The sequence below is a fragment of the Salvelinus namaycush genome, chromosome 25 (assembly GCF_016432855.1).
Source record: "Salvelinus namaycush isolate Seneca chromosome 25, SaNama_1.0, whole genome shotgun sequence".
Classification (NCBI taxonomy): domain Eukaryota; kingdom Metazoa; phylum Chordata; class Actinopteri; order Salmoniformes; family Salmonidae; genus Salvelinus; species Salvelinus namaycush.
Window position 1 is genome coordinate 32,434,561 of NC_052331.1, and position 16,717 is coordinate 32,451,277.

General features: G+C 45.1%; 1 protein-coding gene across 1 annotated transcript in view; it reads right to left on the reverse strand.

The window, feature by feature from the left end:
* LOC120020513 (protein wntless homolog) overlaps nucleotides 1-16,717 on the reverse strand; it is a 30,851-nt gene that overhangs the window by 13,339 nt on the left and 795 nt on the right. Inside the window, exons 2-6 of the mRNA XM_038964215.1 lie at nucleotides 14,369-14,641; nucleotides 5,817-5,941; nucleotides 5,443-5,604; nucleotides 5,065-5,201; nucleotides 2,013-2,181 (exon numbers count right to left, since the gene is read on the reverse strand). Coding sequence (XP_038820143.1) covers nucleotides 2,013-2,181; nucleotides 5,065-5,201; nucleotides 5,443-5,604; nucleotides 5,817-5,941; nucleotides 14,369-14,641 — 866 coding nt within the window. The remainder of the gene's footprint in view (nucleotides 1-2,012; nucleotides 2,182-5,064; nucleotides 5,202-5,442; nucleotides 5,605-5,816; nucleotides 5,942-14,368; nucleotides 14,642-16,717) is intronic.

The following is a 16,717-nucleotide window of genomic DNA, read 5'->3' on the forward strand; positions in this document are numbered from 1 at the left end:
AAGTAATACTGTAAAAAATGTGGCACAGCAATTCACTGTATGTCCTGAATACAAAGTGTTAATGTTGGCGCAAATCCAGTACAACACATTACTGAGTACCACTTCCAATATTTCAAGCATAGTGGTGGCTGACTCATGTTGTCGTTGCTTGTAATCTTTCAGGACTGGGGAATTTGCATGGATAAAAAGAAATGGAGCTAAGCACAGGCAAAATCCTGGAGGAAAACCTGGCTTTCTAACAGACACTGGAAGATTAATTCACCTTTCAGCACAACAATAACCTAATACACAAGGACAAATCTACACTGGAGTTACTTACCAAGAAGACAGTGGAAGTTCCTAAGTGGCCAAGCTACAGTTTTGACTTTAATCTACTTGAAAATCTATGGCAAGACCTGAAAATAATCTAGCGATGATCAGCAACCAACTTGACAGAGCTTGAAGAATTTTGAAAATAATAAAAATGGGCAAATGTTGCGTAATCCAGTGCAAAGCTCTTAGATTTACCCAGAAAGACTAACAGCTGTAATCACTGCCAAAGGTGCTTCTACAAAGTATTGACTCAAGGGTGTGAATACTTATGTAAATTGTAAATTAGATATGTATTTTATTTTCAATAAATTAGCAAAACATTTTTATTCAGGCTGTAACAACCTTTTGAATAAGTCAAGGGGTATGAATACTTTGTGAAGACACTATGTATGTAAATGAAACAAATCTACAATGGCCATATAGCTAACCATTCTTATTTGGTGTATACCACAAAGGGCACAATACTATGACAGACCTTTCCTTCTCTAACCTTTATTTAACATAGCAGATAGCAAGACATTAAGCAGCATTAAAAGGTTTTAGGACTATGGATACAAAGTCATCCTAAGTCCATGGATACTAATTCAAACCGCTCGCCCACACGGTGCCATACACATGGTCTGCGGTTGTGAGGCCGGTTGGACGTAGTGCCAAATTCTCTAAAAACGACATTGGAGGCGGCTTTCTGATTTAAAAAGGGCTTTATAAATCAGTTTGATTGATTAATTATGGTAGAGAAATTAATATTAAATTATCTTGCAACAGCTCTGGTGGACATTCCTGCAGTCAGCATGCCAATTGCACACTCCCTCAAAACTTGACACCTGTGGCATTGTCTTTAGTGACAAAACTGCACATTTTAGAGTGGACTTTTATTGCCCCCAGCACAAGGCACACCTGTGTAATGATCATGCAGTTTATCAGCTTCTTGATATGCCACACCTGTCAGGTGAATGGATTGTCTAAAAGTAGAAAGGCTCACTAACAGGGATGTAAACAAATTTCTGCACAACATTTGAGAGAAAAAAGCTTTTTGTGCATATGGAACATTTCTGGGATCTTTTATTTCAGCTCATGAAACCAGCACTTTACTTTATATTTTTGTTCAGTGTATTTGACCCTGATGGTCATCTATGACCATTTGAACATCTTGAAGAACGATCTGGCCTTAATGGCCATGTACTCTTATACTGTAATCTCTACCAGCACAGCCAGAAGAGGACTGGCCACCTCTCAGAGCCTGGTCCTCTCTAGGTTTCTTCCTAGGTTCCTGCCTTTCTAGGGAGTTTTTCCTAGACACAGTGTGTGCTTCTACATCAGCATTGCTTGATGTTTGGGGTTTTAGGCTGGGTTTCTGTATAAGCACTTTGACATCTGCTGATGAAAAAAACGGGTTTTATAAATACATTTGATTTAATTTGAAAGGCAATGTTACCACTTTCGCGTAGACTTTCACAGTTAACGCTACATATGTCAGCTCAATTGGAAATTACCTTTTAATGTCAACCACGCTACAACGGAGAGCTTCCGCGCTACAGATTTTGGTCAATGGATACCAAGTCACTGGCTCAATGGATACCAAGTCACTGGCTCAATGGATACCAAGTCACTGGCTCAATGGATACCAAGTCACTGGCTCAATGGATACCAAGTCACTGGCTCAATGGATACCAAGTCAGTGAGAAGGTGAAGAGACAGACCATGAGGTGCTCTCCACAGAAGATGATCCAGAAGGAGAGCAGCATGGCGTAGAAGATGCCCTGCCGGATGTCCCCGAACAGCAGCATCCAGGTCCAGTTGAAGCCCACAGAGAACCACTCCACCGGGATGTTGATGAAGGTCATGCACAAGCCCAGGGCAAAGATCACCCTGGAGGACACACCATCAACTGGATCATTATCAAAATCATTATCATCACCACCATCATGATCAACATGATCATCAACATAAATAGAAATAGCAATCATCGTCATTAATAGCATACTGCATTAACATAATGCTCACAATCAATATAAATGACTATGGACATTACTTTCTTATAATTCAGCAGAATTGTTAAATGGTTGGGTTCAGATAATTTAACACGTTATTTCAACTCAACATAGCACGGAAATGTAACCGGAGAACTCATAACATGGGGAGACTCCATAGTCCACCTCCCCAGCCACTGGGGAGACTCCATAGTCCACCTCCCCAGCCACTTTGATAAGTCACTGCTGATAAAATAAATAAATATGAACCTAATAAGGCTTCTCTGTTCAATTGCTGCAAGTCTCTGCATGCTGGGAAAGATGAAAGGATAATTGCAAAGAGGACGGGGGGAAGGGAGGGGTGCGGGTGAGGGATGGAGATATTGCAGGGAGAATGAGGGGTGCAGTGCGGGCTGAGAGGTGGGTGTATTGCAGGGAGAATGAGGGGTGCAGTGCGGGCTGAGAGGTGGGTATATTGCAGGGAGAATGAGGGGTGCAGTGCGGGCTGAGAGGTGGGTATATTGCAGGGAGAATGAGGGGTGCAGTGCGGGCTGAGAGGTGGGTATATTGCAGGGAGAATGAGGGGTGCAGTGCGGGCTGAGAGGTGGGTATATTGCAGGGAGAATGAGGGGTGCAGTGCGGGCTGAGAGGTGGGTATATTGCAGAGAGAATGAGGGGTGCAGTGCGGGCTGAGAGGTGGGTATATTGCAGGGAGAATGAGGGGTGCAGTGCGGGCTGAGAGGTGGGTATATTGCAGGGAGAATGAGGGGTGCAGTGCGGGCTGAGAGGTGGGTATATTGCAGGGAGAATGAGGGGTGCAGTGCGGGCTGAGAGGTGGGTGTATTGCAGGGAGAATGAGGGGTGCAGTGCGGGCTGAGAGGTGGGTGTATTGCAGGGAGAATGAGGGGTGCAGTGCGGGCTGAGAGGTGGGTATATTGCAGGGAGAATGAGGGGTGCAGTGCGGGCTGAGAGGTGGGTGTATTGCAGGGAGAATGAGGGGTGCAGTGCGGGCTGAGAGGTGGGTGTATTGCAGAGAGAATGAGGGGTGCAGTGCGGGCTGAGAGGTGGGTATATTGCAGGGAGAATGAGGGGTGCAGTGCGGGCTGAGAGGTGGGTATATTGCAGGAAGAATGAGGGGTGCAGTGCGGGCTGAGAGGTGGGTGTATTGTGTGTGTGGATGACGGTTTGCAATTGACTCTAAAAACATTAATCACATTCCAGAAGAGTCTGCAGCGAGAACCGTTCCGGCATGTTCTACCGAGTGAACAGTGTGAGACCACATTGGGCTGGTATGCAGGGAATGTCCTGCACTCTGCGAATATAGTCAGGAGCGAGGTGTGTATAAAGAGCACTTCAACTAAACAAGCTGCAGAGAGCCAGATAAGAGGCATCAACCTCCAGTACATCCTGGGGAAATAAAAGTACTAACTCAATAGAATCAAAAATTGCTTTAGTGGAAACAAACTTCAGGAATAGACTTAGTCAGTGTGTGCTGCTGCCATTGATACACTTATTCCTCCAGTGTTTTATATTCTTCCAGGAAACCTTGCCAAGTAGTTCACCAGCAAATAACAGTTAACTACTGACAATGGCATTAATGTACTTTCGGTTTGGAAAGAGAACCATATCCTGGGGCATGGTGGTCATTGAGTTGTTCTGTTTTTAAAAGTTCTAATAAAACCTAACAATCCACCACAAACAGTCAAGTGCTTTAAACAAATCCGGTGTCAACCGCCTTGCGCATTCAGTCAACTGACTTTTCTTACATAGACAATAACGTAACCTTGGCCCAGTTCCCACGAATCCCACCATCAGAGCGACAGCAGGAAGCCTAAGTACCTATGAGAGGCATTTCCCCATTACATCTCTCTTGTTAGCTTTAGAAATAAAAAGATTTCCATCTCGACACCTCTAAGGAAAAGCATGACGGCTTCACCAAAGCTTTTACAGCATGAAATAAATAATCTCCTCTCCACAAATAGAGTTCGAGGGCCATTTCCTGAGAACTCTGCAGTCATTTGGGAAGGAGGGCTCTGAGCCGAAGACCAAGGACAAGATGGAGAGAGCGAGGAAACATTGAGGTGGAAGTGTTAGTTGAGTGCTAAAAGACTGTTACACGCTTTACGCCTCGACGAATGTTCCTGTGGTTTTGAACGCAGCGACATACTGATACGCTCTCCCCTCACTGCAGGGGGTAAACTAAACTGACCGTTTAGCTCTCTGCATAGGGTATCGTTCTACATTACAGTGGTAAATCATTTCAATCTGGTGTTATCATTTTTGCTTGAAAAAGCTACATTTGGTACTAATTTTTATTTAACAGTGTAGCTGCCCAACTGCAGCTCTAGGATCAGTTTAGCCTTTTAGATCATTACGAATGCATGCACAAGGGGGAGCTGATCCTAGATCAGCAATCCTACTCTGAGATGCTTTGTGAATATGTACCCAGGACACTGCACACTGAGATCTGACCTAGATGCACAGTTCATCCATAGTTAATCTAATGACATGTCTCCTCCTGTACTAATGTTACCATAAGCACTAGGCCTAACTGGTATCCACTGGGGTTACTGTGTTTGACCCTGGCTGAAGGTTTGACTTGTGTATCGCTAGGACAAAGACATCCATGCATTTTGGATTAGAGATCAATTCACACACACACACTGTGCGCAAGCCCACAAAGCAACCAATGGACAACTGAACTCTATTTTGACGCCAAATTTGAATAAACAACAAAGAAACATCCCATTTACAGTCCAATAAACAATATGGCCGGCCTTACTTTTCCAACAGCACAGGGGGTCGTGTCATCAGGGTGATGCGTCTCCAGTACCACACCATGATGATGAGGATGCTGGGTGTGAGGAATGTCTTCATGGCGAACCACACCTTGGTGAAACCGCCGTTCTGATGGATACCCTGATAGGATGGGAAATTAAACCGTCAGCCAGTCTTTCACACAGTTCATTTCAACATCTCGTTTGCCCATTTTGACCATCAGTTTGGACAAAATCGAAAAACTAACCAAAGTATTTTCACACTTCGGCCGTATGAAGACTCCATAGTAAAGAATATTTGATAATCAAGGATATATTTTAGTCTCTCCCAACCGAGAGGAGTCGGGGCGATCTGGAAGAGATGTGTAGTAGAGAATGCTCACCACCAGACGGATGTCCTTGATCTCGCCGATGCCCATGTTGATCTTCTTGCGTTCGCTGACAGGCAGGCGGATGTTGAGGAGGTAGTACTTGTGGGCCACGTTGCCCAGCTCCATGAAGGGCAGCAGGTCACACTCATAGTAGCGCCCCTCGTTCTCATACGTCTGCAGGACACAAGATAAATGTTAAGAGATATCCGATTGGACAACTCAACTTATATGGATTTTTTCTTTTACACAAAAATAAATCTGATGAGGTGAAACAATGAGACTTTGAGAGACTGATTAAGACCTGAAAAATCAAGTGTGAGCAATCAGGTGGCAAAATTAAGCAAAAGCCAGAAGCACAACAGATATTGAGGACTGGAATTGTTTACCTTGGTGGTGGTGAAGTTGCAGCTGAGCTTCCTCTGTTCTATGGAGTGGGCCATCTCTGTCCACTCACTGAGCGTGTCATCTCTGTAGGCCAAACCCACGTCAATGGTGGCCAGTGCTCCATCCTCTGTAGGGGGAAAACGTCAACATATCACACTTTAGGGCGATCTGAATGTTCAAAGGTTCACAAATATACCAACTACCAAACTTCACATAGATACCAGTTATGGAGACTTCATTACAAATCTATCCGGTTTTTGATCTATGCAGGTCTTAACAAGCAAGATCAGCATTGAAGGGGGAATTTGCAATGAATCAAATCCGACGCAGCCAAAACACGCCGGATTTTTACAACTTTGTTTCTATTGAACATGCCATACAAATAAAGGCATTTTAATTAATTATATGAAGAGTGCCTTGGTCCTCCTTTCTTTTTGATGACCAATTTACCTCTTTTACCAAAGAGCCCCTTCTGTCTACCAAATGTACTATTGTGTACCTTAGTAGCACTTCGCTTCCTCCTCTTTCTACTAGTTAATCAAATTCTCTATTTACACCTGCTCAATTTAAATTTGTAGCTTTGACATCAATACATCTGTGTAAACCAGCGATGACTGGGATGAAATAAGTCTCTGGTGACAGACAGTCATGGCATTTTGGTAAGAGGCTAGCTCGCAATTATCCAAGGAGGTTTACAGCGGTCCCCGTCCTGGCTTATCAACTGAACATATGGATTGCAGCTGGCTCCATGTGAACTACAATCGAGACACTGTTTTAAAGTTTAAAAAGTTAAGAATCCTTGCTTGTGATACGGTTTTGGAAACTATTTGGATTTGAACTTTCCTACCAGTGAGAAATAATTTTTCAAATACAAAAGATACACTTACTGTACGGAGTTCGGCAAAGTTGCATCTGACTGTTTTCACACAAGGCCTCCAGCCGAGGTAGGACACATCCTCTAACCTTATGCTTGCATTTCCAATGAACCATTCCACTCCACATTCCCGGCTGGATAGCATGAGTTTCTCAAAATACAGCCGGATGCAACTTTACTAAACTGGGTACAGTAAGTGCATATTTTGTATTCAACTATTTTTTCTCGCATATAGGAAAATTACAAATGTTTCAAAAACCGTATAGCGTTGCAAGGCATATTTGCAATTGCGAAAGAGTCTTTGGTTAGAGTCGGACAGCGTCGAGCATTTGCCTAAGGCAGCATATAGCTATGTGGAATGACCCAATGGAACTGGAGTCATGATAAGGGGTAGGGAGAGGCCAGAGGAGGAGCAACTTCTGGAGCTATGAAAAGGACACACATCTCTGCTAAACATAAGATCTGATAATAGCAACACTGGGTAATTTTAAGGCTGTCAAATCAGTTGACACATAATTCACTTTCACTTAGTGTGAATGAAATGTTATAATTTCCCAAGGTGTATGCATCAACAACCATTAAAGACAATGAGTGCAAGTCTAAACTACTCCAAAGGCTACAAATGTGACAATGGGCTCATTGGGCTGATGAAAGGGATAGTTCAACTCATGTGTTATTTTACGCACAGTTTTTTTTTACGTAGCTGCTGTTCACACTCCGCCTCCCTTCACGTTTAGCTCTTTAAAGCCAACTTCTGCTTGCTCAGGCAATGTGAACCGGAGGCTCCGTACAGAGGGTGTGAGGCAATTGCGTTACCGCCAAAGGGCGAGCTCTGTACCGCATCGCCGTGCACTTCAAATGTTCTAACAATACGGAGAGCTCCGTACAGCTCCGCATTGGCATGATTGGTTGACAGTAGGTGGGGGTGGGAGGTCCTGTATAAACAAACTCACAACTTCCTTCACAACAGCTCTTCAATGTGAAGCGCAAGAAGTATGAATTCCCTTAATTCTGCAGAGGCCGTATCACAATAAATGCAGACATCGGATTGACCATGCAGTGGCCGTACAACCTCTTCTGAATCATGATGTAGCCTGTCTCTGCATTATATTTCTGAACAGCTGAAATAAAAACCCTGAGGCGATTTGAACGAACATTCCAAAACATATATATTATGAAGGCTACAACCTTCTCGGTCTGTCTGTTGTCATGTATATTGCAGTTGCTGAAAAATAACACTACTTGACTGCCTGTCTGCCTCCTGCGCAGCTTAGCCAATGTTTGCAATGATGAAAAAATAACATTCAATCGCTAATTGTCTTGCTGCGTTCCAACTCTGCAGCCGAAAGTTCTAGGCAGCCGGGCATGTATCCAGATCGATAAAAAAATAATCTGACAATGGGCAAGTTAGTTTTGCGTCGCCCGGTGACATTTTAAATTTTTTACTTTCACCAGGTAGGCCAGTTGAGAACAAGTTCTCATTTACAACAGCGACCTGGCCAAGATAAAGCAAAGCAGTGGGACAAGAACAACAGAGTTACACATAAACAAACGTACAGTCAATAACACAATAGAAAAAAAATTGAAAAATCTTTGTACAGTGTGTGCAAATGTAGAAGAGGTAGGCAATAAATAGGCCATAGAGGCAAAATAATCACAATTTAGCATTAACACTGATAGATGTGCAAGTAGAGATACAGCGGTGCAAAAGAGCAAGATGGTAAGTAATAATATGGGGATGAGGTAGTTGGGTGTGCAATTTACAGACGTGGGTGTTGCTATGGTGACCAGTGAGCTGAGATAAGGCGGGGCTTTACCTAGTAAAGACTTATAGATGACCTGGAGCCAGTGGGTTTGGCGACAAATATGTAGTGAGGGCCAACCAACGAGAGCATATAGGTCGCAGTGGTGGGTAGTTTATGGGGCTTTGGTGACAAAACAGATGGCACTGTGATAGACTACATCTAGTTTGCTGAGTAGAGTGTTGGGGGCTATTTTGTAATTTACATCGGCGAAGTCAAAGATAGGTAGGATAGTCAGTTTTACAAGAGTATACTGATATCGTGGAGAGAGGAATAACATGAAATCGGCTAGACTACCTGTTTGTGTCTTGCTTATGTTTCAAATACTGACAAAGTTTGTACGATCAAGTTGATAATGCATATTGTGTAAAACATGTAAATAGCTGGATGTAGCCTACTCAGCTCCTGAAAAAAGGACATGAAATCACACTGATGCGTACCAGGGCATGGAATGCAATTGTTAGAACAGTGTCGTGTACAACACTACATTAGTAGGCTACACCAGTGACCAAAGGAGATCAAGGAGGGGCAGCGGAGCACTCGGCACAGCAGCTACGTAGACAGCAGAGTGGGCACCTGGCACAGCAGCTACGTAGACAGCAGAGTGGGCACTCGGCACAGCAGCTACGTAGACAGCAGAGTGGGCACTCGGCACAGCAGCTACGTAGACAGCAGAGTGGGCACTCGGCACAGCAGCTACGTAGACAGCAGAGTGGGCACTCGGCACAGCAGCTACGTAGACAGCAGAGTGGGCACTCGGCACAGCAGCTACGTAGACAGCAGAGTGGGCACTCGGCACAGCAGCTACGTAGACAGCAGAGTGGGCACTCGGCACAGCAGCTACGTAGACAGCAGAGTGGGCACTCGGCACAGCAGCTACGTAGACAGCAGAGTGGGCACTCGGCACAGCAGCTACGTAGACAGCAGAGTGGGCACCTGGCACAGCAGCTACGTAGACAGCAGAGTGGGCACCTGGCACAGCAGCTACGTAGACAGCAGAGTGGGCACCTGGCACAGCAGCTACGTAGACAGCAGAGTGGGCACTCGGCACAGCAGCTACGTAGACAGCAGAGTGGGCACCTGGCACAACAGCTACGTAGACAGCAGAGTGGGAACCTGGCACAGCAGCTACGTAGACAGCAGAGTGGGCACTCGGCACAGCAGCTACGTAGACAGCAGAGTGGGCACTCGGCACAGCAGCTACGTAGACAGCAGAGTGGGCACCTGGCACAGCAGCTACGTAGACAGCAGAGTGGGCACCTGGCACAGCAGCTACGTAGACAGCAGAGTGGGCACTCGGCACAGCAGCTACGTAGACAGCAGAGTGGGCACCTGGCACAGCAGCTACGTAGACAGCAGAGTGGGCACCTGGCACAGCAGCTACGTAGACAGCAGAGTGGGCACCTGGCACAGCAGCTACGTAGACAGCAGAGTGGGCACCTGGCACAGCAGCTACGTAGACAGCAGAGTGGGCACCTGGCACAGCAGCTACGTAGACAGCAGAGTGGGCACCTGGCACAGCAGCTACGTAGACAGCAGAGTGGGCACCCGGCACAGCAGCTACGTAGACAGCAGAGTGGGCACTCGGCTACGTAAAAATGTTTTATCCTGCACATGCGCAGAAATATCCAGATTTCTTTTGCCTTGGGAAATTGGGATACAGAAACTCCATATCCATAGCCACTCCATTTTATGTCCTTAAAGTTACTCATTTGATCGTTTGAAGTATGAAAACAGAGAAACTTTCAAGTTGGGGTGAACTGTTCCATCAACCTTCAAAGTATGCAGGAAAGAAACCATGTCATCAAAAACACTCAGAACAGATGCACCAACAGCTCACATCGGCGTGCTGTTGATCCAGAAACAGTCCAGGGATGATTCCTGATCTGAAACATTTCCCTGTTGAGGGGTTTAAAGCTATGTACGTAAGGCCTCAAGTTCAGTCTACTACACAGTAGGCAATGATACTATAGCGCTGACTTGAAGGTGAAACCTTTCAGAGCTGAACCTGGTTTTAAGTGCTTTGAGAAACGAAATGTCAGTCAGAATGCCAAGACAGGCTTTAGATCACATTGCAAAGGCAAAGTGTTCTGTCCTTCCTCCTTCCAAACAGACTCTTGTGCGGTTATGAAACAAGCTGGAGAGCACCGAAAAAAAACCCGGTGGCTTGACCGGGAGAAGAGAGGAAAGGGGGGGAGGGGGGGGGGGGTTATTGGCAGTCCTCTCTCTCCTCGAACCCCTCTATCCCTCCCATCTCAAGCAAACACTGCCAAAGATTCTGAATGTCAGCTTACCGCACACAAACATTCCACCCCAGTCCACCAGCCATCGCCACAGTGACTAAGCCTTCTCAACAGCTGTGTTATTGCTGGACCCCTGCCAGGGGTGATTGTTGCCGGGTAGAGTGGGGTGGGAAGAAAGGGGGGCAATTCATCTCAGGGACCAGCTTTATAACACCAAGTGGGCAAGGTGCTGTTGGGGGGCTTCCTTACGCATTCCGCAATAGTCATATGACTGAGGAGTAGAATCCCCTTACCTTTGGCGTGGTACTGTCTAAAGAAAGTGGTTCTGGTTGAGTTATAGAGGCCATATTGTCAGACAGAGCTCTGCTTCTTTGCTTACCAGTCAGCCAGAGAGATTTAGATGCCATGAGAAAGTAATAACCTAGGGCTCTTTCAATAGACTGCTGGAACTCATTTTCCTTGATCAAATTAGCACTCCACACCTTATTAATGTAACAGAGGTTGTTTGCAGAGCTAGCCTTGCATGAAGAGTATTCCTGCCTGAGACTATCTGACCTCTGTTTAGACCAAAAAGAGACCTAGAGCTCAGCGAACTAATATGATCTTGAGTTGCAAAGACAACCTGGATTGGATTTGCGATCAGTGACACTACAGCTACACGTTTCAGCACTGAAGTTGAATACGTCGTTTGATATGCAGCTGCTTGACATTTCCGTGCCGGTTGTCTAGCTCTCCTCCGCGGCTCGGTCATAGATGGCTGTTGACATCAGGGTGATCATTAGGCCCTTGCCTCAGGGCCCAGGGCCAGCACATTAACACTGCTGGCAGATGATCAGAGGTAGTCTGCCCGGCCCCAGTGACTCAGAATGGGGTGGATAACAGTCCCATTCCACAACATCTGGTTGGGTGGAATTGTGGGACGGGGTGGTGAAGCAGACTGATCTGGCAGCGCAAGCTGTAAACAACAACAATCATTTCATGCTTGGGACATTCACTTTGTTTTATGACGACATATTGATGAGTACACACTGAAACATGACTATAGTTTATATGAGAAAAAAACAGTATAAACCTCACTCAGAATTTAAGTTTCATTGTCGTAAAATGCAGCTTCACTAATCTCCCTATCTGAGATATCTACTGCAGCCCTCATCCTCCACATACAACGCCCGTTCTGCCAGTCACATTCTGTTAAAGGTCCCCAAAGCACACACATCCCTGGGTCGCACGTCTTTTCAGTTCGCTGCAGCTAGCGACTGGAACGAGCTGCAAAAACACTCAAACTGAACAGTTTAATCTCAATCCCTTCATTCAAAGACTCAATCATGGTCACTCTTACTGACAGTTGTGGCTGCTTTGCGTGATGTAGTGTTGTCTCCACCTTCTTGCTGTTGTCTGTGCCCAATAATGTTTGTACCATGTTTTGTGCTGCTACCATGTTGTGTTGCTACCATGCTGTTGTTTTCTTAGGTCTCTCTTTATGTAGTGTTGTGTTGTCTCTCTTGTTGTGATGTGTGTTTTGTCCTATATTTATATATTTTTTTATTTTTTTTTATTTTTTTTTTAAATCCCAGCCCCCGTCCCCCCAGGAGGCCTTTTGGTAGGCCGTTTCTTTGGTGAGAGGAAGATGTTACAGAGTGCCTCATGCCCTGCTGTACAACAGGGTCCCCCAACCGCGGGGGATTTTATTTGGCATCCCCATGTTCTCTGAACAAAAAAAATAACTATTTTTTATTGTTGGACATAACACCAGCAAATCAGCTCTGTAGATTTAAATTTTGAAAATCTGTTCCAAAGTATTCGCACGCATAAGAGATATTTGTGATCGTATACAAATGTATGCAAGGTTTGAAATTATTATGTTTTAGTCAAATATTATATCCGTTTGGACTTCTTGCAGTCAATTTGCAGTCTACAAATTATTTATAATTATGTTCCAGCCCCCTAACCCCCCACGCAAGAAAAATTAAACGGCCCGCAGCTGAATGGAGTTGATGTACAACCGCTGCTGGGCCAGATAGAAATCTGTTACACAACATAAGAAGCTGGGCTCTGCCTCCCTCCATCCCAAGGGCTCCTGGAGCTTAAAAGAGTCTGTGTTCTGATCACTTTCCCAGGCCGGCCCGGCCCACCGATCCCCCTTCATTAGTTCTCTTTGTTATCCCTCTAATCCCTTCTTTCACAGCCCCAGACCTGGCGCAGCGCCAAGCGCCGATCTGCCCAGTCAGTGTCGCCCCCTCCTTTCCAACCACATACTAAGAGATATTTCACTCGCTACAGTGTTAACAAGTCAAAGAAGGGAGAAGCAAGCCCAAATCCATATAACCTTTCCCTTAATCCCAGGCCAGAAGAGGGTTGCCGTGTCTGAATCCTTTTCTGAATGTGAGAACTATGCACACCTCCAAATCAAACCCTCATCCCTACACCTAGGATGTTCAGGTAGATCTGTGAGAACAGACTGGATTGATGTAAGAACAATGGTGACCGTTTCCCATGTATATAGTACCATATTGTAATAGGTATACAGGAAGTGCATTGGGTTCCAGTTGGAATTGGGAACAGATCTGACTGATACCATGTTCGGATAAGGATGTGGTCTGAACGTAAAGGAATGTTAAGAGGATACAGGGAGGTGCAGTATGTCTGCTATGATGAGCAAAGGGATGGGGGAAAAACTAGCCTTCATCAGATCAGGGAGGCGCACAATTGGCCCAGCGTCGTTAGGGGAGGGTTTGGCCGGAGTAGGCCGTCACCGTAAAATAATAATTTGTTGACTAGTTAAATAAAGGTTAAATAAAAAAATCTAACACCTGCTGCTGAAAATGACTCAATATTTCAGGGCTTTTGTGTTTGTTTTCTAATTTTACATTGACCTCTACAATGGAGAGTGAGACACTCATCCCCAACTCTCACTGAGGGACGAACCATGTACCATGTTACAAATCGTCTTGGGGATAGCCAGGAGAAAAATGGGACAAATTTGCCCAGCAGAGTGTTATTCCACTTCATATTAGGGAATTGCAAAGCTATCAGCTTCCAAATTGAGACAGCCCCCCACAGTTCGAGTTTCCCTAACTAGCTGTTCTATAGAGACTATACGCCTCTGACATGGATCCCTGAGGCTTGTATCACTAGGGAGAACCAGCAGCACATCAGTCATTGTCAGGCCTTCCTCTCAGCGTGAGATACATCCAATCCACTGAGAGGAGAGAAACATTCCTCAGGGGCCTCACGCGGTCAACACAATAGGCAGGACAAAAGCAGCCAACAGCCTGAGGTGACGTAGAGGGAGACTAATATCAACAGCATCTATAGACACATGAATAGTTTAGAATTGGATCCACAGAGAGTGTAGAAGACAAAGGACACATACTTCAGTGGTCATAGAGCTGCTTGGACTGGTGAGTCCTCATGAGTCATGATACAACACAGACAGACAAACCAGGCGGAAAGATAGACAGTATCCAAAGACAACAGACAGACGGACAACAAAAACACACAAGATGGAGACACGACAGCACACAAAAAAAGACAGACAAAGATCAACAAGGTAAAAATGTCAGACTCCTGAAATAACACAATCGACACACAACGAACGGCAGCCATATTGAAATCTAACAAGAAGTGTCGCTCACCTATCTGGTTGTACATCTTGAAGGCAATGTCAAACTGTAGGATGACCAGCATAAACTGGAACCAGGGGCTCATCTCTTTGTTGGGCAGGGGGATATGGACGGCAAATACAATGTTGTTTGCCTCGATCTTCTTGGCCATGGCCTCGTCAAAGTCCCGGATCTTGTCGCACTGATTAGGGCCCCAGGGCATGAACCATTTGGTGCTCTGATGGTGTTTGACCGTGTCCACACATTTGGTAGCCAGGTAGTGGACTGCTGTGGTGGGGCTGGGAGCTACAGGGAGAGGAAAACAGACGTTAGACTGGGTAATTGCTTGCTAGGTTACTGCCCAGTTACATTGGTAGCTACCCTAGATACATAAGTAGTCCTATTCATCTGTCACCTTTTGTGTAGAAAAAAAAAATCTATATTTGATGAAATTAGCAGTAAATTGTATTTGGGGGATTTAAATGGTAATTTTTGGTTGCTGACCACATCGTTCCACAATTTTATTGTGGTTCTTATTTCAATGCTCTATGTGTAACCTTTTATTATTATGCTGAAAAGTGCAATCATATGGAATTTATAAGTCCATTGGTTCCCGAGTGGCGCAGCGGTCTAAGGCACTGCATCTCAATGCAAGGGGCATCAATACAGTCCCTGGTTTGAATCCAGACTATCACATCCGGCCATGGTTGGGAGACCCATAGGGCGGCGCACAATTGGCCCAGCGTCGTCCGTCATTGTAAATAATAATTTGTTCTTAACTGGCTTGCCTAGTTAAATAAAGGTTAAATTTTAAAAATCTATAACGTGTAGCAAAGTGTGTATATTTTCAGTGAATTCATAGTTAAGCTAATGGTAAAGTTGAAAACAACCAATTTCCAAACTCATAATCAAAGCTTTGTTCTGGAGTTTAAGATGTGTCATACAGCTATCAAGCTCAACAAAGTAAACATACATGAAGACATTTTTCTATGGTTTTTGTTTATTGTCAAAAACAGTCAAATAGAATATCACCCCAAAAAATGAAGTTGCGTTTTAGATCAAACCTAGCCAAATCCTGCTTTAACAAAGTGGCAATTATTTCCAACCATGTTGACAGAACACCCTGTAGCAAGGCCCAATCCTTTTGAAGCTAGCTGTCGGGAAATGCCCCAGCACACAATACTGTAATGTATTGGTAATAGGTAAGAACGAGGTCCATGCCCTCAGGGCTAGAGAAAGACGTCAGCCACGGCCAAAAAAGCATGAGTGACTTCTCCCTTCATCAATATATCCCCCTAAATTCAGGGATAATTAACAAATCCCTGCTAGGAATACATCATGCCACTATAATCAATGATTAGCTCAAAGGGAAGTCATTTGAGACACCTACAACAATCCAATGTTTCACATTAGTTACTTACGTGCTCAAATATCATACACCTTTAACGATTTATCCACATACGAAAACAATTAAAACAAGGAAGCATTTCCGATTGCGAGGCCCTGGTCTGTGCAGATGGTCTCCATTACCAGCTGATGTCGAGCCAATTTATTTACTCTCAATAGAGTAACTGAAAAAACATACCACAGCATAAAAGCACCCTTGAGGCTAGGCCTTTGGCACCCGCTTCATAAAACTAATCAGGCCATCAACTATTTCTGTGTGTGTGTGTGTGTGTGTCTTCTTAACTAGGTGTGCCAGTGTCACCTCACAAAGGACTACTCAGGAACAAGCACACAGACACACCAAATTGAATTAAACCAGCTCTACGGAACCCCTCAGAGTTCAATTATCCTGGGACCCTAAGATTCCGGGCACACACCGCTCCTCCAGTTTCTACCCTAGTGTGTCCGCCTCTCTGCCCAGTGACCTGATGCCGTGTCGGAGTTGTCCAATAACGGGGAGACGAACGCCTTTCTACTCAATTACCCTGGCTGGCCCCGGCCACCGAGCAAATACAAAAGCATCAGGCTTCATTAAAACTATCTAAGGCAGAAGTGTCCCAAACAAGCTCATTTTTTATCAGTAGCCATCCAGCTCTGGAGAAGAGACTGACTGAGTGGAGAAAGTTTCCCCCCAAACTAACTAGAGATAGGAATCTGTAACAGGCCTCATAAGACTCAACTATTGTGACTTTGAGCTTGTGTAGGAGTATCTGTGTGAGTGTGTAGGCACATGGGGAAAAAGCTGACAGCAACTCTGATGTAGTACTTGAGGCAGAACACAATTTTGACAGCTGTGTGTGTCAGTGGGGAGTAGAGCCATGCAAATGGAACCAGCAGGAGAAGAGGAAATATGCAATGCTAAGAGGGGTTTGGGATTTGAGGGGGATGCAAGGGGGGAAAGAAAGAGATGGTGCCTGCCTGGGGCCACGGAGGCAG